The sequence below is a fragment of the Stigmatopora nigra genome, chromosome 19 (assembly GCF_051989575.1).
Source record: "Stigmatopora nigra isolate UIUO_SnigA chromosome 19, RoL_Snig_1.1, whole genome shotgun sequence".
Lineage (NCBI taxonomy): Eukaryota > Metazoa > Chordata > Actinopteri > Syngnathiformes > Syngnathidae > Stigmatopora > Stigmatopora nigra.
The window spans coordinates 5,981,123-6,004,946 of NC_135526.1; the positions used below are offsets into that span (position 1 = coordinate 5,981,123).

Consider the following 23,824-nt stretch of genomic DNA (forward strand, 5'->3'; position numbering starts at 1 on the left):
TGTCGGTTGAGGTGAGAGCATCTGGAAGCTTGGAATGGGTGGGGGTCTGCACAGCGGTCGACATGGCTGTCAGTAAGCGAGAGAAAGGAGACGGGATAATTGAACGCCGGCCGCTACCGTATAACAAAACGGGAGAGAGCATGGCTTAATGGCTGGACTCGTGCGATTACATTCAGAAATTTATTCTCTAAAATACTGACAGCTCAGGCTAAAACATAGTCCTTTATAGATGGGGAATTTTAAAGGTAGACTATTTTTTTTTAAATATAAAAAATCACGTTGAAATCTTGTTACATTTTGAATTGACATTCAACCAATGTGGATCGGAGTGACATTATGTTCATATTTCATTTTTTTTTCATAAAAGATATATATTTTTGATTGAACTTCAATGCAGTATGAATTTTGCTTAGAAAAAAAACATCCAGACTTTTCTTCACATTGGTGTCTCAGCATGAGGCACCATGTAAAGAAGTTTTTCTTTCGGTAACTTTGCCATGAACTCTTACAAAAAGAGGCAAAGTTTGCGGCCCTTTTAAAGAACCCTTTTAAAAAAATATTATAATAAAAATAAATGTGGGCGCAATGTGATGCATCTTTGTCACTTTATACAAGTTTTTGCATGGCAGCCTCCGTCGGAGGGCTCGCATTCTCCCCTTTTGAGAGAAGTAGACATGTTTTTTTTAATCCCGTCCCTCCACTTTAATGACTTTTGGATGACAGCTGACAAAGCGGCTGTATTTCCCTTCTTTTTCATAAGGCTATGTATTATCAAATGTTAAAAGAAATGAACCAATCAAGCTATATTGAATAGAAAATTTCGAGTGACAAAGTTTAATTACAGCTGTTATTTAAAAACCTTTTTTTTCCATGAATTCCTCCATGACTGAAATTGCACGAACACCCAAGCCCGAAAAAAAATCCCATTTATTATGACACTTACTTTTTTTAAAGCACTGCATAATTTTTTTCTCCACTTTTTATCATTTTAGCGAGCAGATGTTCACGGGTTTCTCGCTGCTGTCAATCACACCCATCTGTCGCCCCGCTTCTGTTACCTGCAGTAAATGAGACACCTGCGGGCGATCCCACCAACTGTTAGTGCACCAACAACAGTCTTTTAAAAAAAAAAAAGTTGCCAAAAAATGTCCTGATAAGCCATTATTCACGTAAGCATGCTGTCATGCACGAAAGTAAAAAAAAGTTCAAATCACAATTTGATAGAATTCATGGTTCTCAACTATGACACCTTTGGCACATATGTCACATTTTTCAAGTCATTTTCATAGCTCGCCCCACCCCTTGACTTTCTCATGCACCCAAAAAATATAATTTTTATTCATGTTAATGAACACATATATATAAATATGAAAGGTTATGGCCGGGACATAATTTCCATCTTTAATCCCTTGTGATAAACGATGACACATACTCGAAACACACACATATCACAGTTTTAGACAACCTTGTGATCGCTTTTTTTTGTCTTAACAGCCAGGCTTTAAGATGATTGGTCAAGAGGTTCAGAGATGGGAATTCACATATTTTAATTGGTATTGAGTTCCATGTATTGGCTGAATGTGCTCTTTTTGAAGGGAATTACACAGTCACCTCTAGAGCCAGCCTTTGTTTATGTATTGGAATATTTTGGTGCAAAATCTTGTAGTTGAGAAGGAGCTTTGTGTTGGAAGAATTTGCAAAGTAAGGTTGCATTTGCATATTTAATCGTATTGTCCCAATTCAGTTTGTGTTTTTTTTATATATTTGACAGTGCCGATGTGTTTTTGGCTTTCTGTCCAATACTTTTAAAGCTTGATTATAAATAGTTTCAATTGGTTTTAGTGTTGTTTTGCAGGGTGATGACCAACTTGTTAGACAGTAAGTCATGTAGGACATTGTGTCAAAATATAGTTTTGCCAACTCAGTCATCATTTATAGAACATGAAATGCCCTTCGAGTGCCTAATTTTTTGCACAAAACGAGTTAAAAAAAACTCCTCTTTTCACAAATCTATGTCAATATAGGCCTGTTCATTTTTTGAACGTGTCCCACTTTCCCGTTCAATAACTACCTCATCCACACAGTGATTAAATACACTATCTGACAACGTATTGCAGGAACACAATCGTGTTGTTATGCGTCAATAATCAAGCCATGCCTCTTTGGCCCCGTAGGCACTGACGCATTGAGATGCTAATAATAGACCTCCTCCCTTAATTCTGCCTTGTTTACACCGACTTCCCAAAAGTCTAATTTCTGAGGCATTACGCGCCTCTTTCCTCTCAGGTGGCGCGTAATGCTCCAGTAGGCCTTATTACCGCGGAAATTACTTGGAGCCGCTGTCCTGTGCGCGAATAAAGGAGCTCATTTATCATCGGATCTGCGTCCCGGTTGCCATTCGGATGCGGAAGGAGGGACGGCGGGTGGAGGAAGCGCGTCAATGGGTTCGGCGCTTGGCGCCGGCTACCAGATGTTTTCCTTCCTTGTTATTAGTGACGTAGAAAAATGAAGCTTCGAAACAAGGGGACATCAGAAGACCAATACAGGAGAATCCTCATTGGTTTCCATTGATCCGTCCCCAAGTAAAAAACGTTGACGAATGCGCTACTACTTCCAAATTGAAACCGCTCAGCTCACTTCAACCTCCATTAGTTCCAACGGCAGCAAAACTCTGCCTTCCATTTTCTCACTAGCCGATTTGGCAACTCGGGAACGGAGGCCCAAAAGGCGAGGTTACCTTTTAGCGTGGGTTGATAATCATAGGCGAAGAAAGCCACGGAAAACGCCATTAACAGGACTGATGTGCGGCATCGCAACGCGCCGCAAACTCATTTGGCCTCGGGAGCCTCAATGCCTCGGAATAAGTCACTCCCGAGACCACTAAAAGCCATTATTAGAAGGTGTTTATCCAGCTCGCCATGGCCTAGATACAACGCAATATCCAGAGAACGCTTATAGCCTATAATTATATTACATTTTGGATGAAGACCGGCCCTGATTAGATAAATGATGAATGACACCATTAGGGAAAAGATACACGTTTTCTCGAGAGTTAATGGACCGTCGGTTTATTCCTGGAATGACTTTGAATGTTTGCTTTGCTCGTCATCGCCGAAGATGGCGGAAACTCGGATGTTTATGTTATGGCTATCCAATGTTTATGCATAATTGCTGCATAGTATTATTCAATGAATTCCAGGTGTCTCCAACACATGGTTGGTTGAATTACTTTTTTTGTGATCTGACCAAAACTCCTAGTTTTGGAGTCTAATTTTTTTGGGCACACGTACTTTAAACACAGACACTTTGTCTGACTACTTTTGGCCATTAAAAATAATATATAACTTTTGATATTATTGATTAATATTGTGTTCTTATTCCAACTGATATTGGGTCACATGCTTATTTTATTTGATCATAACAATTTATTTTGATAAAACTATTTTTAAAAACTGTTTATATTGCCACTCCCAATTGAAATTTCCCCTCATTTAACATTCTTGTAAATCGCAAATACAGTAGTAACATTTTACTTGCCATAGACAAGATGTCCAATTGTGTGACTATTTGTATTCTGCTGTAAATTTAAATTAGTTTCCCACGTCTAATTCATGCCAACTGGGAAGGCTGGCAGCAAATGTCAAACACTGCCAATGGCAACCATTAAGTGGTGAAATGGGATCGATCGGGGCATTAAAAAGTCTGCGAGATCATGAGTGGAGTCAGATTGTTACCCAATCTCCATCTTTCTCCCTTGCCAATGTTTTAATACCATTGTCTTTTTTTTTCATAATTAAAGCACTTTCTGACGACGTGAGAGTCGCATGGCGCGATACCTGTCAAGGAGAAGCTCGAGGTGACATTTTCAAATAGGTTCAATGAAAAGGTTGCTTGAGACTTTAATTACATTTACTCTTTAGGCGAGAGCTTGGCGGGCGAACGCGAGTGGATCTTGACAAGCCAACTTGCTCTTATGACACCCCGCCTACTCGCCACTGATTGCCCCTCTATCTGGCGACGGCGGCGCTGGCGCACCAGCCAAATCGCCGCTGCTTAATTAACAGATTAGCAGATCCAATTAGGAGATCTCCTGTGTCTCAAATCAAGGCCCCTGTCATCGCGTCCCATGAAAAATGAAACGCTCTGGCTCGGAATAGGGAACGGACTCGTTTGGCATTTTTGGGAGATGCCAAAAAATGTCAAAATCAAGCAAAACCTGGATTTACAGATAGCTATTACACTTGCATATGCAAGTTTTCCATCAAAACCTCCAAATTTTTTATGTCAATTGAGTGGATGTTAACTGAGCAGATCTTAGAAACAAGTGAATTAATATAATATATATGGACTCATTTTAAGGTATTAAGAGGAAGTCTATGGCTAAATTAGGACAATTTATCTTAATTGTATCATTCTAGTTAGCATAACTCATTTTATCAAGTTATCACCACTTGATATGAGATACAATAGATGACCATCAAAATACGTTATTGATGAAAACCTGAAAAATAGGAGTTAAAAATCTGTATATTTACTACAAATGTTGAAACATAGTATGCTTGCAATAGTGTAAGTTTTCTTCTAAGGTTGCACTGTTCAAAAATGTATTTTATATATTGTTTAGATGTTTGGAATTACAGGTTTCCACCATTGACAACAATACATTTCCAATTCATTTAAACTCGGATGACTAAATGCTCGTGTTTTTTTGACATCACTAGAAGTCCATTCAATGGCAAATAGTGCCTATACGAAGTTAAAGGCAATCAGTACTTCTACATTGGCCTTTCCAAATACAATACAACTATTTGTCTATAAAACTCGAGGGCAACGTTGTACCTTTTTGTTTTTATACACCTACTGTATGCAGTCTGAATGGCACTGTGGGGAAATCGAGTCAAATTTTCTTCCAGCTCTGCACCTTCAATTGTACTTAATGGAAACTGTTTGGAATGATAGCCTCCTGTCATTCCGCCCCAGAAAAAAATAAACAAACAAGGACAGACATGCTAGGAACAGCAGTAACTAGTGCATTTCCCAATACGCCCTCGCCAGTCCAGAATGGCGGAATATGTACTATCTTCCAGCGGGTGACAGTAATTGCACATAAGTGATGCTCACTGATATGAAATGCAAATTGTGTTATGTGCTTTCGGGGGGGAGCGCTTTCAGGAAATGACAGCAGATGTTTTCCAGCTGCCGGCCAGATAGTTATTAAACAGAGCTCTTTAAATATGACATTCAGACAAACTTTATTTTTACAGCCTTGAAATTATCGAACAATCTAGCATCAAATAACGCGTAAATGCGTCGCCATATGTTGGAAACTGCTAGTCTATATTTGCTAGTATTTAGAATTCTTTAAAGAATGTAAATATTAGTAAAGAAATGTAAATTTTTTAAAATGCCAATAACGACATGAGACATCAAATTCTGCTTTTCTGTGCTTCTAGTATTTTAACCGGAAAAGCTGGGACCAAATAAACATCATTGCCGACCTTCCCAGTGCAAATAGATTGGACATTTATTCCCCTCAAGGTTCTTTTATATTGTTGGGTTACATTAAATTGCTAAATTAAGTATCATATTCTGAATTTTGTGCTCTTATGTGAAGTTACAATTGAAATATTGCAATTTCACTTGAGTTAATGCTGTTATAAACTAAAAATCCAAAAACCGGGAAGCTATCCTAAGCACTTTTTTGAAGCAGGGCAGAGTGTAAATGCTGACTTTTATGTGTTAGCATAAACCATTTATTACCTATACTAAAACCTCGTGTCTAACAAAAAAGACTTAGAATTTGAACAAAGAAAGGAAAATACAATTCATGCCTGGCTTACACTAAACCTTTTGGCTGAAAAAAAACCCGATATAGGAACATATTTAACTTAAGTTGTGTGGACAAGGCCCAAGGTAATAAACGAAGCAGTGGACCTCGGAGAAAGTGCAATAGTGGTCTTTCTTACATCTTTATGTTTCCTTAATCACAGCGCGAGTATGTGCTCCTCCTACGGGACCAGGGGCCACATTACCATCGTAATGGGAAACAATGTTAACGTGGAGATGTCACAGGCAGCCCGAAAGCAATTGGATGTCAGACGGATTTCTGCTCACTTTAATTGAAGCTGCTGCCCTGCAATAAAAGCCAAATCCGCAGTCTAAATAACCCCTTTGGATTAATCAGGGGAACAATTTTCTCGAGGGTGCCTGGCACTTCTCCTTCATTGTGGCTCCATCTTGGCTTGATTGTTGTCCATCATTTTACTCTCCATCGTGGCTGCATTCATCAGTAAAATATTGCCTTATCCTTGTACTTCCTGGATCTCGCTCAACAAATCCCTTGATGCGAGTATGGAGGAGAGTGAGGGTGTGGGAAGGGGGGATTTTTCAAACTACTGCTAATGGATGATGGGCCACTCCACGTGAACAGGTTGCTAAGAGGCATGATGTGCTTTTCTTTTTGCTCGCTCTTTAATTTGACTGCAAAGTAAGACTTTTAGTTATAAAAAAAAATGTCAAAGCCAAAGAAGTGGTGCTTATGTAAAACTGTTTCCTAATAGATTTGTTGTTTGTTGAAATGTGGCCTGAGATTGACTGTGATTTCTATTAGTTTAACACTGTACTGTTACCACAAGCAATTTTTAATGTGAACGAATAACTGATTTTTAAAATATATTTTTGTTATTTTGCATGGATTGGGGACCATTTTGGATAGAATTTGGATGACCAAAGTTCATAAATAAAATAAAACTAGTAACCAATATTTTTTAAATCCTTTTTATTAAATATATTAAAATGATTAATCATTTTATATAGAGAATATTTGCTGTTTTATTTCTTGGAATTCAAACAATCTTTCAAATAAAATAGGAGAATATTCACATTTTTTAAGGGGCTTCCATTGACTCTGCCAAAATGGACGTTAGGCCTTGTCAATGGCAGCCAAACTCTTCAAAGAATGCCTCTAAAAGGGCTTAATTGAGAGGCTAAGTACTCGGGTTGTTTGGTTTTGGTGGACGCTGGCAAAGATGGATGATTAGCTGCGATAAAGATTAGATTACAAGTAATTATCAGATAAACCCATTTGTCTCTCCACCCAAGCTACTTCACGCTGGGAATAAGCGACTGGCTTTTCTTTGGCGAAACACAGAAAATGTTGTTTCTATTCAGGAGGGCGTGTTTTTCCTCTGATTGATTGCAATGGATAGAGTAAATTCAACATACACAATGTCTCTATTCCAATGGAATTTGCCTTTTAAAATGTCATCCGTGTTCTTCTTGTAGACTCTCGAGCCGGCGAGGGAGCTCCCAGAACGGTGGACCACGCTGTGATTGGGGGAGTCGTAGCTGTGGTGGTCTTCGCCATGCTCTGTCTACTCATCGTCTTGGGACGTTACTTTGCGAGGCACAAAGGTAACAAACAGAAATACGTAGTGTAAAGTACAACAGATTGGGGCACTTGCAGAACATATACAACTTGTATCCAACAGATTCTTCTGGTTCAAATTATTGCCCTCCATTGCTTTTCAGAGAAAAAGAACTCAATGTTTACTTTATGTTAGGAATATGAGAGTATCCCATGAAGGGATATGTGGACTATGAAAACTTTTGAGACATCCTTGTTACCCTATTCTAGCACCTGGTTATATCTAGGTCACAAAGATATATGGCTGGTGGGAAGACGGTACCAACGAGGGGTCCCTAATGGATTCCAAGGGTGCAAGGTCAGATGTTCACGACAATGAAAAAAGAGCAGTAGAAAGTGTAAATTCTACCGTCCCCTATTACCAACAACTTCAACAGTTATGGTCAAAGCGCAGAATCAGCAACTTTAGGTGGGATGGCTCCTCATTGGAAAACTGGGATGGGAGTTATTGAGTCACTCATTATATATCAGTAGAGCTTTCCCAATGTTGGTCAAGTACTTGAAATACTTGTTAAATTATAGATATACTAACCCTGTCTCCAGATTAATTACAAGTTTCCATCATCATAGTATAGGTGCATATACTTACTTACAATGGCCAGCTCCCATTGTGGTGTTTTGTAACCTGAATATTTCGTATGGAGAGACGTTTGTAAGTAGAGGTATGTTGGTTCCCTGCGCGATTATGGTGCAATGCTAGAAATGTAAACAATCCTCTTATTGGTTGTTTTCTTGTTTTTTTTTTTTAGGTACTTACTTCACGCACGAAGCCAAAGGGGCAGACGACGCGGCGGACGCCGACACCGCCATCATTAACGCCGAAGGCGGCCACACCAACTCCGACGAAAAGAAGGAGTACTACATCTAATCAAAGCAGGACCCCGACACCTTTCGTGTCCTCTTTGGGACACCGCTGTTTCTTGGGGGGGGGGGGGGGGGGCTCGGGGAGGGTGGGGGTAATAGGATCTTTGGGAATGGTTCTGAGATGGATCACGATCACCTTTAGCGGGTTTTAGATGGGTGTGCAAAGAAAAGCCGTTTGTCTAGTTTAGTCGGCAGATGTGGGGTGGAATGTTTTCTGTGCTTGACAAAAAAAGAGAATAATCAAAATGAAAAATGATTTTTTTTTTGGACACGGACTTAGAAGGGATGAGCGGGGGGGATTTGGGGTACCAGAAAATCACTGTAGACAGCTTCACCGTTCAGCACCTACCTATCGACACCACTTTTATTTTGTTCTTCTTGTTGTTGTCAAGTTCTAACCGTTTGCAGAAAATTCTGTGCCTTGTTCCGATTTTTTTTTTTGGTTGTGTTCTCAACCTCCCCCCCTCCATCCCCCTAGAAAATAACAAAGCCACCCCCCCCCCTCCCGCTAACCACTTTCTCCTTAATGTGTCTACACACAACAATCCAGTCTACTGTGATATAGCGCCAACCCATTACATTCCCTCTGTGGTGGAAAAAAATGCATGGAATGCTTTTCCATATCATTGTACATAATAATGAGGAATAATTACGGATTGTAGATAAGCCCCCCTTCTTTACTCCAAGCCTGCTCATTCTCGTTATTGCCATTAGAGTATAATCCAAAAAAAAGGCAGGCAAAAAACAATTGAAAATGATCTTTTTTTGTGTCAGAAATATCGGATCTTTGTCATTTGATTGTTCATGGTTGTCAGCTGTCCTTTTTTTTTGCTGTCTCTCCTCCCCAGGTGTTTATTAGTGCCATCTCCTTTTGTTTGTAATTCAAACAGCATGTATTTGTCCATCAAGCATGTGAGTATTTTCCTGCCTTTATGTCGCCTTTTACGTTCAGATTGCATCTTTGTTCGTCCCCAGTAAGTTTTTTTTTTTCCTTTAGTTATCTCACTTTTAAGTTTGTTAGTGTTTTTTTGTAATAAGCTTTGCATTTGTGCAACAATCCCATTGATTGCTTCCTGCTTTTGGGTTAACTTTATTTTTCATAGGCATTCATAACATTTTTTATTTGAGGATTTCTGTAGTTTTAGCTATATTTTTATCATTTCATTTTCTGATTGTAGTTGTTTATTGAGTAGTAATACTTCTCACATACTCGTGTTTTCCTCTAATGCTTTGTTAAATTTAAGTTCAGGCATTAAGGGCTACATACAATTTAGACGCCATCATTTGTTGGTCGAGTATATGATTTGCGTTTGAAAATTGTGTCACTACTGAATGTTATTTCATGACGCCACATGATTTATCACGTGTCTCCCTTATTTAATTTGAAAGATATGTTGGTACTAAAATGTCAGGACTTAGAAAGCGACTAAAATTGTAAATATTATCAACTCGGCTTTAATAGGTCATTTTAGAAAACCAAAAAAAAAAATTAAACTATAGTCAAGTGAACTTAACTAATTTGATTGCATCCTTTTACTTAAATCCAAACATACAAATCTGTCATTTATGTACCAAACTTTTCATCTGTACCCAGCATTTAATCATTCGTCAAATTTGGAATTTCAAGTAAACACAGCCAAAAAAAATAAAACCCAACAGAAACCGTCTTTTTTGGAGCGTATACTTAATACTTAATCGCTGTGTGGCTCCATCTAATATTTCCTGGCATGTTTGTGGATGTAAAAAAATGGCCATGCATCCTCATTATGTACCATAGCTTTAATGTTACCCCCATGCACAGAACAAAAGGAAAATGTCATTTATGTCTCACCTTGGGCACTTTTCCCTCCTTTTGGGTTTTAGTCATTATAAATTGAGGGGAATTGTAGATAAGACACAATTTAACACTTCCTTACAATTTTTTCAAATTGACCCCAGTCCGGTTTTGGCACTGTATGTCGATAACACTGTTATTATGGTCTAGTAGGGAAGGGGAAAAGGTTTCAATTTGAAATTTGGTGTTTTATGGTCTAATAATTATTAGCGGTTCTTAATGTTGCTTTTTTTTGTGAATCACAGAGCAGCGGGTTTGCCTTTTTTTTTTTAAAACAGACTTCAATAGATGTCCTCCTCAATAATTGACAAATGATCTTAGGCAGTTTTTATCGACACTTGTTGGGTTTTATATTGTTTGCACAGAATCAACTTGTTTGGATGTTTTTTCCTTAAATATTGTAAGCACTCTTTTTTTTATGTTATTCCACTTTCAATCTCTTGAAGGCAGGCTGGAAATAATGCACAGACATCTTGTAAGAATTGAAATGTTTTTTTTTTTTGTAAGCCCATTGAATGTTCTGACCAATCCTGTGGCTCTTTTCATCCTTATATTGTGACTATTTAAATAGGTTTGTCACTAAGGAGATGTTCAATCGATTTCAGAACATGGCAGCCATTGATTTTGCCTGCGACTATCGATAAGTCAAATCAATTTGGGAATGAATTGACAAAAAAATGTATTCAGTCCTATATTCACTGAACTTTTTCTTCTTTGTGACTAGTGCTGTAAGATATAATGTTATATAACAGCCAAAAGATTTGATAATTTCTGTTAACAATTGATATATGTATCGTCATTATGTCCACAAACAGAACTGTTCCTGAAGTAAACATTTGGCCAGCAGATGACACCTGATTTTTGCTGACTTGCTACATTGATGGGATTCCAATCATCATCAATAGTTAGCCAATTGGCTACCCCTGCTAAGAATACGTGAGTAATACATGTCCAACAATTGACAATACAACGTTATCCACATCAAAATAAACAACACAATTGTCAATATTAATATAGTGAATTAATTTTCAATTATAATGATAACATAATATACAACAATCTTAAAAAATCCAAACCACTAGAAACAATTATTACCAGATAATTTGATATAATTACATTTGAGCAAAGTCTACACTGGTTAGTTTTAGGTTGCAGTACTACTTGATGTATTTAATGTATGTGGCACGTCAATTTAACATTAATGTGAGTGTGAGGAAAGGTGTCCTAATTATTGTATCATTTTTCAGAAAGGTATAAAATTGTATTATATCGTGGTAGATCGATATTGTGATATAAAACTGCACATGGTGTGATAGGTTTTTTTCCCCATATCGTACAGCACTAGTCAAAATATTAGAAATGATTATTTGAACATTAAATTATGAGTCATGACATTTTTAAATGTTTATGATATTATTTCAGACATCCGTAAATAGGGAAGAAACAAATGTTACAAATTGCGCGTTGTTTTTATAGCTGAACGAGTCAATTCCATATGTTTGAGTAAATAAGTTTCAAATTCAAGTGAATTTTTCTACTTTGTTCCTTCCAATTTTTAAGTCCATCTTTTTAAGGAACCCCTTCATGTTCTTTAAACTACAAGACATGTTCAAAATGGAAATTGACAGCCAATTAGTTCGCTTTTTAAGAAGCATCTGTGTTGTACATGCTTTCTGTATTTTTCTTAATATTTGGTGCACTGTAAAAAGTCGTGCGAGTACTGCTTTGCGTTGACATAAAGTGTACCGGGATCCGAGAATTTGTCGTATTAGCTGTCCACCTCGAACACACCATCGCTTTTGGAGTCCTCCCCACAAAAAAAAAATTGTGTTTGGATTCTTTTCACCGCTCATATTTTTAGTTTTAGTTTTCATCTTGGGATTCTTTTTGATTTTTCTGCTGTTCCTGGGAATTGTTGGTGTGTATTCACGGAGGAGATGAGATCCACATTCCCATACACATTTTGTATTGGTTCATAAATAGACATTTTTACAAAAAAAAATCAACAAGAGTTCTTGTCTTAATAAAAAAGAAATATCAATGTCCAAAGTAATCTGTCTAGTTATTTATCATTATCATAATTGGATTGATTACCTTTTTTTTCAACACAGGAATGGAACAAAAAGCACCATCAATGGCAGATATTGAATTTTGGGAAATTTTCATAATTCTGAATCCCAAACCAAAAAAGACACACCGATGATCTTAATTGATTTTAAGTACTGCCCTCCGACCCCAAAGACCCCCCACCCCCCCCCCCCCCCAAAAAAAGGTATTCCTTCATTCCTATTTAACAGTCACCATATTTTACAGCCTATTTTTAGTATTCCGCTGATGAAGGCAGATATTATCATTTTAATTACATTTTCACCTCAGGCTCTCCTCATAGCACGAACGGCGCGGCGTAATGAGCCAACATTTTAAATAAGTAAAGGTGATACTGCTATTGATTAGAAAGTGAAAGCCAGCTATCAGTCATTGAAAATGAACTAGTGAGTCTGTGTTTAATGCACGTGCTACTTGCTCTTTTTAAAGAAGCCATTGCCTACAAAATCCTATTCAATGCAATTTAATTGCTTATGGAACAGAGGAACAAAATGTAGGCGTGAGACTAAAGCGTGCAATCACGCTTACAAATCCTACTTAAGATATCGGCTTCCACTGAGAGGTGAGATGTCCAATCTATTTTGACTGTGAGGGGTGAATGATATTTAAAATGGATTGGACGCATGTTGCTGTCCATGGTACTGAAATATAATTGTCGCTCACAGGGAAAGAGAAGTAAAATATAGTAAGAGTTTAAGTACTAATAATAAATTATAACAGTATATGATAGTAAATAATGGTGTTACTAGAAAGTCATAGAACCAGAAAATGTAATATTGGCAGATTAAAATCTTACTATATGAAATTACAAGACAAAAAATACATACTCTTATGTAAGGTTTAGTCTGAATCATTCATTGCAGTTCTAATACATACTAAGTAATGTAAATTTATGGAAAAATTAATATTACATAAAATTATGTAATGTTGTGACTTTTTTACTCATAAAATTGCATTACCAACTAGTAATATTTCATAAGATTATGCAGAATAATGACTTGTATTTCCTCATTTTCAGCAATGACATAACATAATGACTTTTTTCTTTTAATATTATGTAAGGTGTTGAGATATAATGATTCCAATCTCGTAATATTTTAATGTACTGTATGGCTTTATTATCTTATTGTTAGGACCTTGATTTCGTAATGTTAAGAATTTTCTTTTCTTTTCTATATGTGGGTGGTTCTAATTCTCTTTCATACTTTTTCAATGCTTTGAACGATGTTGAATTCTGTCCCTCTTCTGCGTTGACCTTGCCGTCGTGGTGAAAGGCTAAAGTTGCACCGGTGTGAAATGAATGTGCTATTCATCCATTATTTTTGCAATGGCCACCAATTATTATTCGTGCTCGATGAAATATGGAAAAATCTTCCTTGTTTTGCAACGATACCCCGTTGAAGAATTTGCAATTTAGCACCAGAGGTCGCCGGGGAAAGGGGGGGGGGGGGGAGAGGTTGCGGGACGCAACCGATGAATTCGCGCCATGATTTATTGATTGGAAAAGGGCAGAGCTTCTGTTAAAAGGCTCATTATGGCAAGGAGAAGGTTTTTTTTTCTCCAATCAGACAGTTGAATAGTTGCTGATTGGGCCTGTGACCTCAAAACATAGTCTGCATGCTTTTCCTCAAGCCACGCAATTATTTTCACATTATTTTCATTCCTTTTAGCGTAGGAAATATTTCAGATTATTCCGGAAAAGGAACAAAAAAGACAATTTTTTTTACTTTATGAAAGTAACTATTTTTGCGAGGAAAAAAAGCGAACTTAAACCCCAGAAAGACCTTGAAATTCTCATTTTTGGACACCATGTAAGTCATAGAACAAATGCCTTGACCACATATGTGGATCCTAGATTCTAATTATGATTATCTATTTTTAAACTAAATTTTTAAAAAAGGAATAAATTAATATTATTTCAATAAAAAAAAACACAAAATACTAGAGCTAAAATGAATGGAGAGATCTGTTTTGGTCATGGATCCCAAATGCAATCTAAAGTTGTTGTTTTGTTAGTGTCAGTGTATTTAACAGTTTTGCATTGCGTGCTTTTCCAACAGGACATCTCCCTCCCCTTTTTTTCACAGCTCATTTATATTTAAAAGGGCAAATCTAACCTGTCAGGCCGGCCCAAGATTAATGACTGGCCTTTTGTTGAACCACACAAGGATGCTTAATGCGCAAATCCATTTTTGATGTCGTTCCATTATGGAGATGCACCCTCTTGATATTCATTCTAATAGTTTCAATTAAGTCCTCAAGCTGCGATTTATGCAAAGCTCACATTTATTTGTTTCTTTGCTTCAGTCGACGTTTTGGTTGGTGTCATGGCCTCGTTTTTGTTTGGAACTTTTTTTGCTTACATTCTTGGTCGCAACTTTTGCATGACTTCTATTGTGAGTGGAAAGTAGTCGATTAGGTTCATTGTTTTTGGTAAGACCATCATCTAAATAAGCAAATGTGGTTAATTTGGGAAAAAAATCTAAATTAAAATAGGTATAACATATTGTGGAGCAAATTTCTGCTGTGATGCTTTATTTCTATCTGCCTACTTTTGTTATTATGCACACTAAGTATGTATTTTATGGTTACTTTTTTTAGGTTAGGTTGGAAAGAAGTTATAGGAATGTTTTCAATGAAAATTGCATAAAATCAAACTCGCCTGAAGTCTTGGAAGCTCACCACGACCATCATTTCAGAAGGTAAGATTTCAAATTTTGTCACTTATAGCCTATTTACAGTAACTCTGAACTTGAGGGTCAAATGAACATTGTTTATTTAAATTGCCAGAATAATAGTAGTCCCTTTTTAAGGGTTAATATTGTGTGGTCATTTTTCATCAATATTTTTAAAGAATTAGCTACGCTATGGGCAAGTTGGGGGACAAGGAGGACAGAATGTCAAATATCCAAAAGATTGATATTATTGCCTGCGTCCTTTTATGTTGCAAGGTGAATTCATCAAACCACACTTGATTTATAGGCCCCGCCCTCTCCTCTTCGGGCTCTACTCTTGTTTCCTTTTGCCTTTACGCCGCTTGGAATTCATTTGTCTTCTTGATTAATGATGAGTAGCATATCCTCCAACTTCCGCCGGTAAATGAAAAGAGATAGCGGTTGCAGAAAGAACATTGAGGTCCATTCGTCCCTATCACGTTTGGTGGCATGTGCAGTTTATCCTGTTGTTTTCCTACATTGCGGATGGCGTTTTGGGGGTTTTGTTCGTATGTGTGTGTTTGTGTGTTTAGTTGTTTGTTGTCTGAGGAAGGGCTTCAACAAGTAGCTGCCCCCGAGCGACATTGAATTGCTTTTCTAACCTGGTCAAAGAAAAATCCAAATATGCAAGGCTGGCTTGGATTGATAGCATTTTCGTTGGTGATGGTGTGAATTTTCGGACAAATGTTCATTCACTTGCTTTGCATCCTTTTGATTTTGTTGAAAATGGCCTTAGGAGAAGTTTGGACTGCCCTGTTTTGTAGTGGACAAAGACAATTTGATATAAAAAGTAAAAAATTAAGAGGGTCAAGGGAAGGAAGAAAGAATGTGATGCAACTGGACTTGCAATTTTGGACAGATGGAGACTGACATGTGGAAAGAAAGGTATTACTTTTAAGTGCTAGTCAAAAACAAGGTGAACTGTAATGGGAATTGCATTGGAGGACATGAAATGGGCACCTGTCACTAGGTCTTGACTTTGTTTGGAATTTTGCTCTGGTTTTTGGTAAACAGCCTTTGAACCAAACTTGTACATTTTTGATGGGACACAGATAGCTGGTTTGCAAGCAAAGCATCCATGGTCAACGCTGAATAAGATGCACCTTTCGATCCCTACATTTTTTTATTATTATTTTTAATCTCGTATGCGGGACCTCTGTGCATTTGGCCCTCGTGTTGTTGGGATGCCTCGGCTGCCTTCCTATTTCAAAGCTGTGAAATCAATGTCTGGGATGCCAAGAATTAAATAGAATTTTCCAACAACTTCAGATAAAGGCCGCCCTCTCAACCTTTTAGCCTTGCAGAGCATTTCTGATACACGATGGAGCCTCTTTGGAGAGGACTTGTTTTTCTTAAAAATATCAACCGAGATGTTTTCACTTCAAGGTTACCACACAGAAATGTGGATTCTCCTTTATTCAGTGGCAAGACCGAACATGGACAAAAATGTTAATTTAAACTTCATCTTTTTTGGGGTTTTTTTTGTACGTCTATGGCCGTCATTGGCTTCCCTTGACCTGGCTTTAGCATACTTGGCCCCTGATGCATTGGCATGTTTTTTTCCGGCCAAACAAAACATTTGTAACGTGATTTGAGACTATTCTTTTTTGCCTCGCTGCTTTGTTTACAGTGGTCTTTGGCTTTTTTCCGCATTTTTTTTTTATGAAGCAAGCTGAAGCAACTGTGGCGCAGTGATAAGCACCACGTTGCAGCGCGGGGACTGCAACGAGCAGTTGGAGGCAGCCACTGAAAGACATCAAGTGTAATAAGGCAGAGTGCAGCTCTGAGCTGAAAACTGTCCCTTTGGCCTGTCGACTATGCTAGTCGCTTTGCGTTTATCATGTTCCTCTTAGCCTGCTGACCTCTACCCCCTTGCACTTTACATGTGAAGGTAAAAAAATACTACCTAATCTGGAACATATTACATGACAACTACTGCCTATATGTTAGTAGTACTTCACTTTTTGTAGGCCACTCGGTCAATAACGGGAATGGTTGTTGTTAATAGGAGGCGGGGCTATGGATAGTCAGAATGTTTTACCAAAAATGGTTGAACTTAGATGGCAATGGTGGAGTGGTTAAATCCAATTAAACTGGCTGTGGTTGCTCATCTTTAAGTGGCATTAATGGGACTAAATGACCAATCTATTGTGACTAGGTGGGGCCAATGAACAAATGTTAGGTTAACATTTTTTTTGGGCCAAAAATAAATTGGCCCAGGGCAAACCAAGTGGAATTTGGCACCCCTGATTGACTTCTGAAATCATTATAAGATCAAGATGGTGAGGTCTTTGGCCATTTTGTCTCGGTTAGCAGCCTAAATGATCTTTGAAAGCTGTAAATTCAGTTCCAAATGCAATACCCACAAGAAACCAAACCCCATCCTGACCCAGAAATTGGGGGTAAAAAAAAAAAAAAGAGCTTGTCGGGATGGCCAATGGCAATTTGGGCAATTTCGTTTGTTATTGCCGCTGCACACATTTACTTTTCAGAGCAACTGCTTGGTGGCGCCTGTCACTGTGATGTGGCCCATGTGCCAGCGTGACACCTTTTATCCCTTAAGCATTACTGCGGTAGATATTAGGTGGCAGTACACAATCACATCAGGGTTGCAAGCTTGGCAAACATTGGCATCTTTCTCCCCTATGCCTCGACCGCTGCAATTACTTTCCTCCAGCTTGGGCCATTTTGCCAACAGCAACTCTGGGCATGATAATAAGATAGCTGGCAGGTATTGTCAATATTTTTTTTCTTTATCTTGGCTCAAGAATGTGCTGTTTACAGGTCTGTGGTGATTCATTTATTCATTTTTTTTTTTTTTTTTATCCCCCACGGGAGTCTTGGCTATTTTTTTCCAACGGCAAGAGTCAAAGTAGAGGCGCAGAGGTTCTTTGCTAATGTAAAGCAGTTCATTAAAATCAAGAAACAACGCTTCCATCAGCGGGGAGGATGCTTCTAATCAGTGCTTAGTCCGGCACTAAAATTCAAAACGGCGAGGCTGCGCTCAAGTGCAATCTTGTCTCGCAAAGGCTCGCTTGCTGCTAAGAATGCCACGCCAATGATTGGTTTTCTAGGGGGATACTTTGGGACCGCTTCTGGGTCTGCCATCTGATTAGCATCTAAAGCATAATTCATGTCATGAATACACAAGGAGCTCCAGAACAAATAAATCTATCCATCCAGCAAGCTGGTAAATATCACATGAAAGCGCACGGGGCTTCAGGTCTGCACATTTCAAAATTTCTAGATTGATGTGTTTGGAGCCCCAGGCCATGATGGGTAATTTCAGGTTGAAACGGCTCCAGTGGACACGTGGTAACAACCCAAGGTTCTTTAGCAAACATCAGATTGGCTTCCGCTCGTTCCCTTTTGCTATATCACTTTAAATCGTAATTCCCGTTCATTCTATTTAAAATGGACTTTGTATTGGATAATGTTGGTTGAATGTTTTGGTCCTTTAGAGATATTTGAATGGGATTTTAGGGTTCTTTGGTGCAGACAATATACTTTGAGCTCTTTCTGTGAAATCACAATTAAATACCTTAGACCACGAGTCAAAGTGGCGGCCCGTGGGCCAAATCTGGCCCGCCGCATCATTTTGGTTGGCCCGGGAAAGTAAATCATGACTTTCTGTTTTGGGATTATATTAAAATGTAGAGTAAAGATGTTTATCAAATGTACTGGTTTTCCCCCTTTTAAATCAATAATTCTTAATCGTTTGTTTGTGTTTTTAGTTCAAAAATAGTTTGTAAAATCTAAAAATGTTTTAAAAAAGCTAATATAAAAACTTTTAGATCTACAAAAAGAGGTTTTGTTCCATCCAATTACTGTTATTCAATATCTGTCTATGGCATGGTATACAATAATCGCTATTAAATACGATTTGATATTTAGGTTGAATGGCTCATGGATATGCAGTCTTATTTCCATGACCTTTTGTAATCCTTTATCAAATGTTGTCATAAAATCTCTTATATATACCGTGATAGTGTCTAGGGAAATCTATTTTTAGGAAGCTAATCAAAATTCAAGTTTTAATAAAAGACCAACGCTGCAATTTTTCTGTACACGGGGCTTCTTTAGCCAAAAGTCTTGAGTTTGTTGCCCTTTTGAAGCATTAGAAAAGGCTCGACTTTTTCTGCCACTCCTGGGAATAACGATTGTGGGCAACCCGAGAGTTGAAAGTAAATTGTCAATAGTTGAAAGGGCTCCTCGTGCCACTGCGCCAAATAGAGAAATCAGCCAGCTATGTTTAATAGAATTTCCATCAGTGCTCAACTGCTCTTTGAAATAGGTTGGCTAAGATAATGGCTTCTTGGGTTCATTACCTCATTGTCAAATTAGATTTCTTTTTCTCCTGTGGGCAGATTGCAAAATGATTACAGATCAGCCAAACAAGACTCCAACTTTGACAGTATCAAATCTATGCGTGGGACGGTCACATCAAAGGTCTTTGCGGTAGAGAAAAAAATGTGACCCCCACGACCCCTCTTTTTTGTATCCCCCCCACGCTTCCATTTTTTCTACTGCTCCATCCTCTCCTTAATCAACTTTCCTCCCTATCTCTGGCCTCCTGTTCTTTCCTGAGTTCTTTCCTCCTCCTCTTCTCCTCTTTCTTCTCCTCTTCCCTCCTGGCCCACTCTCTCTTCTCCTCTTCTATGCGCTCCACTTCTCGTCTCACCCGCTCCCGCCTCTCTTGCTTTTCCGTCTCAGAGAGGCGGCTGATCATCTTTTCAAAGTAAGTTGGCCGCCTGTCCGTTTTCTCTTGCGCCACCCCCCCTTTTTCCATCACCTTTTTCTCATCTTCCGTCACATCACTCCTCTCTTCCACCAGGCATTCTTTTGCCCCCGGATCACTTATCGAGTCCTCAGTAGGACCCTCTTCCCCACCTCTTGTGGCGCCCTTTTCCATCTCCATTTCTTCCTTGGGGTCAGTCCCTTTCTCCTCTGTATCAATGCCAGCTTCCATCGTAGCACTCTCTCCCTCCACCTTGTCACTCTGTCTCTCTTCAACAACACTTTCCTCCTTCACCTCCTCCTTCGTCTCCTCTTTCACCTCCTCCCTCGCCTCCTCCTTCACCTCCTCCTTCGGGGCCGGCTCGGCCTCCTCGGGACCAGCGTCGACTTTCCCCTCAGCAACACTCTCAGCGTGGTCCTCTTTGACGCTCTCTTGTGCCGCCTCCTCCTCCTTTTGGTCACTCTCTTTAACACTCTCCTTTGGCTCTTCCACCTCAGGCCGTGCATCCTCCACCACCTCCTTTTCGCTCTCCCCCGCGAGACTTTCTCCCTCCTCTTTCTTGACAATGTCTTTTTCGCCTCCCTCACTCTCTTTCACATCTGGAGAAACAGTCTCTTCTTCACTCTCTTTCCCCTCCGCAATACCTCCTTGTTCTTCCACTTCGACACTCCCTCCTGCCTCCTCGCCCGCCTCACTCTGTTGGGCTGGGGGACTGGAACCCTCCTCTCCTTGGGTCTTGTCGTCTGTCGCCTCCTCGGTCGCACTCTCCCCCTCTTCTTTTGCACTCTCTTTCTCACCCTCCTCGCTGTGTTTTTCCGCCGCCTTCTCGTCACTTTCTATCTCCTCACCCTCCTCCCCTGCTTCGGCGCTCTCCTCGCCACCCTCCTCCTTGGTAACACTTTCTTGTTCACTGTCAGGGACATCTTCTATTGCTTTCTCCTCCTCTTCCACAGGAGCGCTAGCCTCCCCCTGGGGACTCTCTTCCTCCATTGGGTCGACCCCCTCTTGGCCCTCCTTTCCCTGGCTATCACTTTCTGTGACTTCCTGCTCCCCGGGAGCCGTATCTTCTCCAACATTCTCTTCAGCTGTTTTTTCAACCATGTTTTGATCATCCTCCTGTGGACCGTCTTGTCCCTCTTCTCCCCCCTTATCCTCCTCTTCCTCCCCAACCTCTTCCGGTTCACCCTCGTCGCCTTCCTCCCGGTCGTCCTCGTCCCTTTCCTCGCGGTCGTCCTCGTCCCCTTCCTCCTGATCGTCGTCTTCCCATTCCTCTGCCTCGTCCCCTTGGTCATCCTCTTCATCGTCGCAGTCCTCCCACTCGACATCGTCGCAGTCTTCCCACTGGCCCTCATCTTCCTCGTTGCTTTCTTCTCTCTCGTAGCTCTCCTCCTCCTCGTCACTCTCTTCCTCCTCCAGCTCGACACTTTCTTCATCTTCCTCACCACTCTCCTCCTCTTCCTCTCCCTGCACGGCTACCTCCCAATCGTCTTTCTCCTCGTCGTCCTCGTTGACCTCCTGCATTTCCTCTTCGGAAGTGGTCTCGTCCTGGATGTTGTCTCCCTCTTCCAGCTTGCGATCACCTCCTTCCCCCAACTCCTCCCGCTCCTTGATGGACTCGTCCACTCCGTCGCGTGCTGCGCCTTCGGCCTGTTTCAGCCGCGTCCATTCCTCCATCGTTTGGACGGCAAGCTCCTAAAAAAAGAAATAGTAGCGTCAGGCACGTGCTAACCATTCGACCGCTATGCCAAAATAATTATCAAAATCGTATTACTTTCTACCATTATTTTTATTTTAACAGTGGCGAATGTGAAACTAGAAATAAAAGATGTAGTTGTGCGAGTGTGTATTACAACAGCAGCTGCTCAGACTCAATCATTTCCTCATTGGCTGCCTTTGGCAATAGATATCTGAGCCATTTAAACCTCAAATAAAGTACAGCTGTCAAATGACTATTTTCTATGATATTGCATTATTTTGAACAGAAGCCTAAATGTTTTGGCCTAACGTTCCACTCTTCTTTGGAGCTTTTTATAATTCTCTATACCTTGATAGAGGCGACAGTTGTGTATATTTCTTCGTGTTTGTAAGGTTTTTAGCTCATGCCAAATTCCGGATTTAAATACATGTGTGAGCATAGGTACTGTATTTTTTTGTTTTTGTTATTGTCATTGACAAGTTCATTCTGTTCCGGTTCCACAAAGGGCGTGCGCGGCAGGCTTTAGAAGACTTTTTGCCTCTCATCCGAGCAGAGCTGTCCTACCTTGCCTTGTTGCATGAACTGATGAAGCCTGCTCGGATGAGAGGCCAAACATCTTCAAAGACAACCAGAACAGCCCAGTTGCAATCGATTCAATGCCTGAAGATTGAAATGACCTGCATGAATGACAATATTCACAGGCAACTTTATTTGGGGTTAATCACAAGTACTTTGAAAATAATTGACGATACTGTACCGATGCCATTGACCGTGCTAAACGTCCAATCCATTTGGAATGAGAGGTCGGTAGCCTCCCACTTCAAATGGATTAGATATCTACTAGTTATGAACTTATTTCAATTCAACAGAAGGATGAAGAGTCCTTTTTTTCCCGCCCCTACCAAAATGGCCTTAGGGCAGCCACATTACTAGGGGTGACGTTCACATCAAAGTCAATGCTTTGACATTACTATTAAGTCATAACTATCCTCTTTCTCGAAAAGATGATTTTTACAATATCAAAGCATTGGCTTTTTATCCATTGACGCCCCAATATGTCCAATTTCTTTAAAGTGGTAGAGCGCCTTATTATTTGGCACTGCCAAGGCTATTTTAATTTGAGGCTATTTTAGTGCGAGGCTATTGTAATTCGAGGCTATTTTAATTCGAGGATATTTTAATTCAAGGCTATTTTAATTTGAGGCTATCGGTGCAAGAATGCCAATACGAACATGTTAACGTCAATGTAAGATCAATTACGATCGGATTGGTTAATTTCGAGAAGCAGATTATAGCAAGTGTTTAAAATGTAATCCCTAACAAATGGGGGGGGGTTAAAAATAAATAGGTGTGGTGGTCACCTTTCATTAATGCAAACATTTGTACAATATACCATGATGTCACATGGTGTGTTTACTATTGTATACGTTACATGATTAATTTGTAAAGGCATATGTACACGTACCACACGCATGATGAGATTTTCAAACTGCTTGACATTGTCCAGAAAATCCTGTCGTTCTTGAAGCAGTTTGTCTTTTTCCCGTTTCCACCTCACTTCCTTCCCTGAGATTTCTGTTGAAAGATTCTCTTTGGAAGCTTTTAATTTCTCTAGCTCCAAATTGCTTTTGTATAGCTCGGCCTTGGTTTTCAAGAGCATTTTCTCATTGGCCTTCATTCGGTGGACCAGCTCTGCTTTTTCCATCACCAGTATTCTATTGTCCGCTTCCAGATATCGCACTTGGTAAGCAATGTTTTTCTCCCGTTTCATCCAGCGGCTTTGCCATACTTGGTTGAGTTGCATGTGATATTTCTTGAGATCTAAATTACACTTGTGCAAGTCGCCATTGGTTTTCAGTAGAATTCTCTCATTGGCCTGTCGCGTGTTGTATAGTTTGGCATATTCCTCTAATAATTTAATATAATCCAACTCTAGGTGCCTAAAGTAGGATGCTATGCTCTCTTCCCTAGTCAGCCATTGGGCTTGCCACTCTTCATTGAGCTGGATGTAGTAGTGCTTAAGCTCTTCGAAACACTCGCTCCCCTTTGTCCACAACTGTCTAAACTTCTCCGTCTGATACTGTAGGAGTTGCACATTTTGCTTTAAAGAATAATTGTCCTCGGTGGCATCCATTTTCATTGCCATTGTGCTTGGTTCAGGACCACATTTGTGCTGACGAGCTTAGACTCCCCACTTAATTGAAGACTTTTTGTTTGGGCTCCGGGCTAGCGTGGCTCTAGCACCCAGTCGCACGCCAACGATGATTTGTGACAATGATATCGCCAGGGTGAAATTGCTCTAGCCCACAGTCATGGCTGACCATGATGACAGCCGGAAAAGGGGATATAGCTCTACATCATAGTCATGTGGCTGATATACTTTGTGATGACGTCATTGTGATGACAACACATTTAATGGTGACCCTCAAGCCACATGTCTATTGGT

At 39.7% G+C, this 23,824-nt stretch overlaps 3 protein-coding genes across 11 annotated transcripts in view; 1 reads left to right on the forward strand and 2 right to left on the reverse strand.

The window, feature by feature from the left end:
* Nucleotides 1-8,352, forward strand: part of cadm1a (cell adhesion molecule 1a) — a 174,454-nt gene extending 166,102 nt beyond the window's left edge. For all 8 annotated transcript variants that reach the window (XM_077740240.1, XM_077740236.1, XM_077740239.1 and 5 more), the window contains 2 exons: nt 7,285-7,413; nt 8,176-8,352. In XM_077740240.1, the coding sequence (XP_077596366.1) occupies nt 7,285-7,413; nt 8,176-8,294 (248 nt within the window). In that variant the 3' untranslated portion in view covers nt 8,295-8,352. The remainder of the gene's footprint in view (nt 1-7,284; nt 7,414-8,175) is intronic.
* The window catches only part of plekhb1 (pleckstrin homology domain containing B1), a 186,173-nt gene that overhangs the window by 157,810 nt on the left and 4,539 nt on the right, over nt 1-23,824 (reverse strand). The window lies entirely within an intron of this gene.
* LOC144212714 (uncharacterized) lies at nt 18,965-23,645 on the reverse strand. Of its 2 annotated transcripts, none has more exons than XM_077740802.1 (2): nt 22,844-23,645; nt 18,965-21,374 (listed from the first exon to the last, which is right to left on the reverse strand). In XM_077740802.1, the coding sequence occupies exons 1-2, from the start codon at nt 23,522-23,524 to the stop codon at nt 19,491-19,493; spliced, it is 2,565 nt and encodes an 854-aa protein (XP_077596928.1). In that variant the 5' UTR covers nt 23,525-23,645; the 3' UTR covers nt 18,965-19,490. The 2 variants fall into 2 exon arrangements, with proteins under 2 accessions (XP_077596928.1, XP_077596929.1); XM_077740803.1 differs by lacking the exon at nt 22,844-23,645 and adding an exon at nt 21,943-22,056.

What these genes read in the sequence shown, in the direction of transcription:
- LOC144212714 (XM_077740802.1), bottom strand. Translation starts at nt 23,524, where the DNA reads ATGGCAATGAAAATGGATGCCACCGAGGACAATTATTCTTTAAAGCAA. An exon ending in AAAATCTCATCATGCGTGTG is followed by an intron (nt 21,375 to 22,843) that starts GTACGTGTACAT and finishes TTCTTTTTTTAG; the next exon opens with GAGCTTGCCGTCCAAACGAT.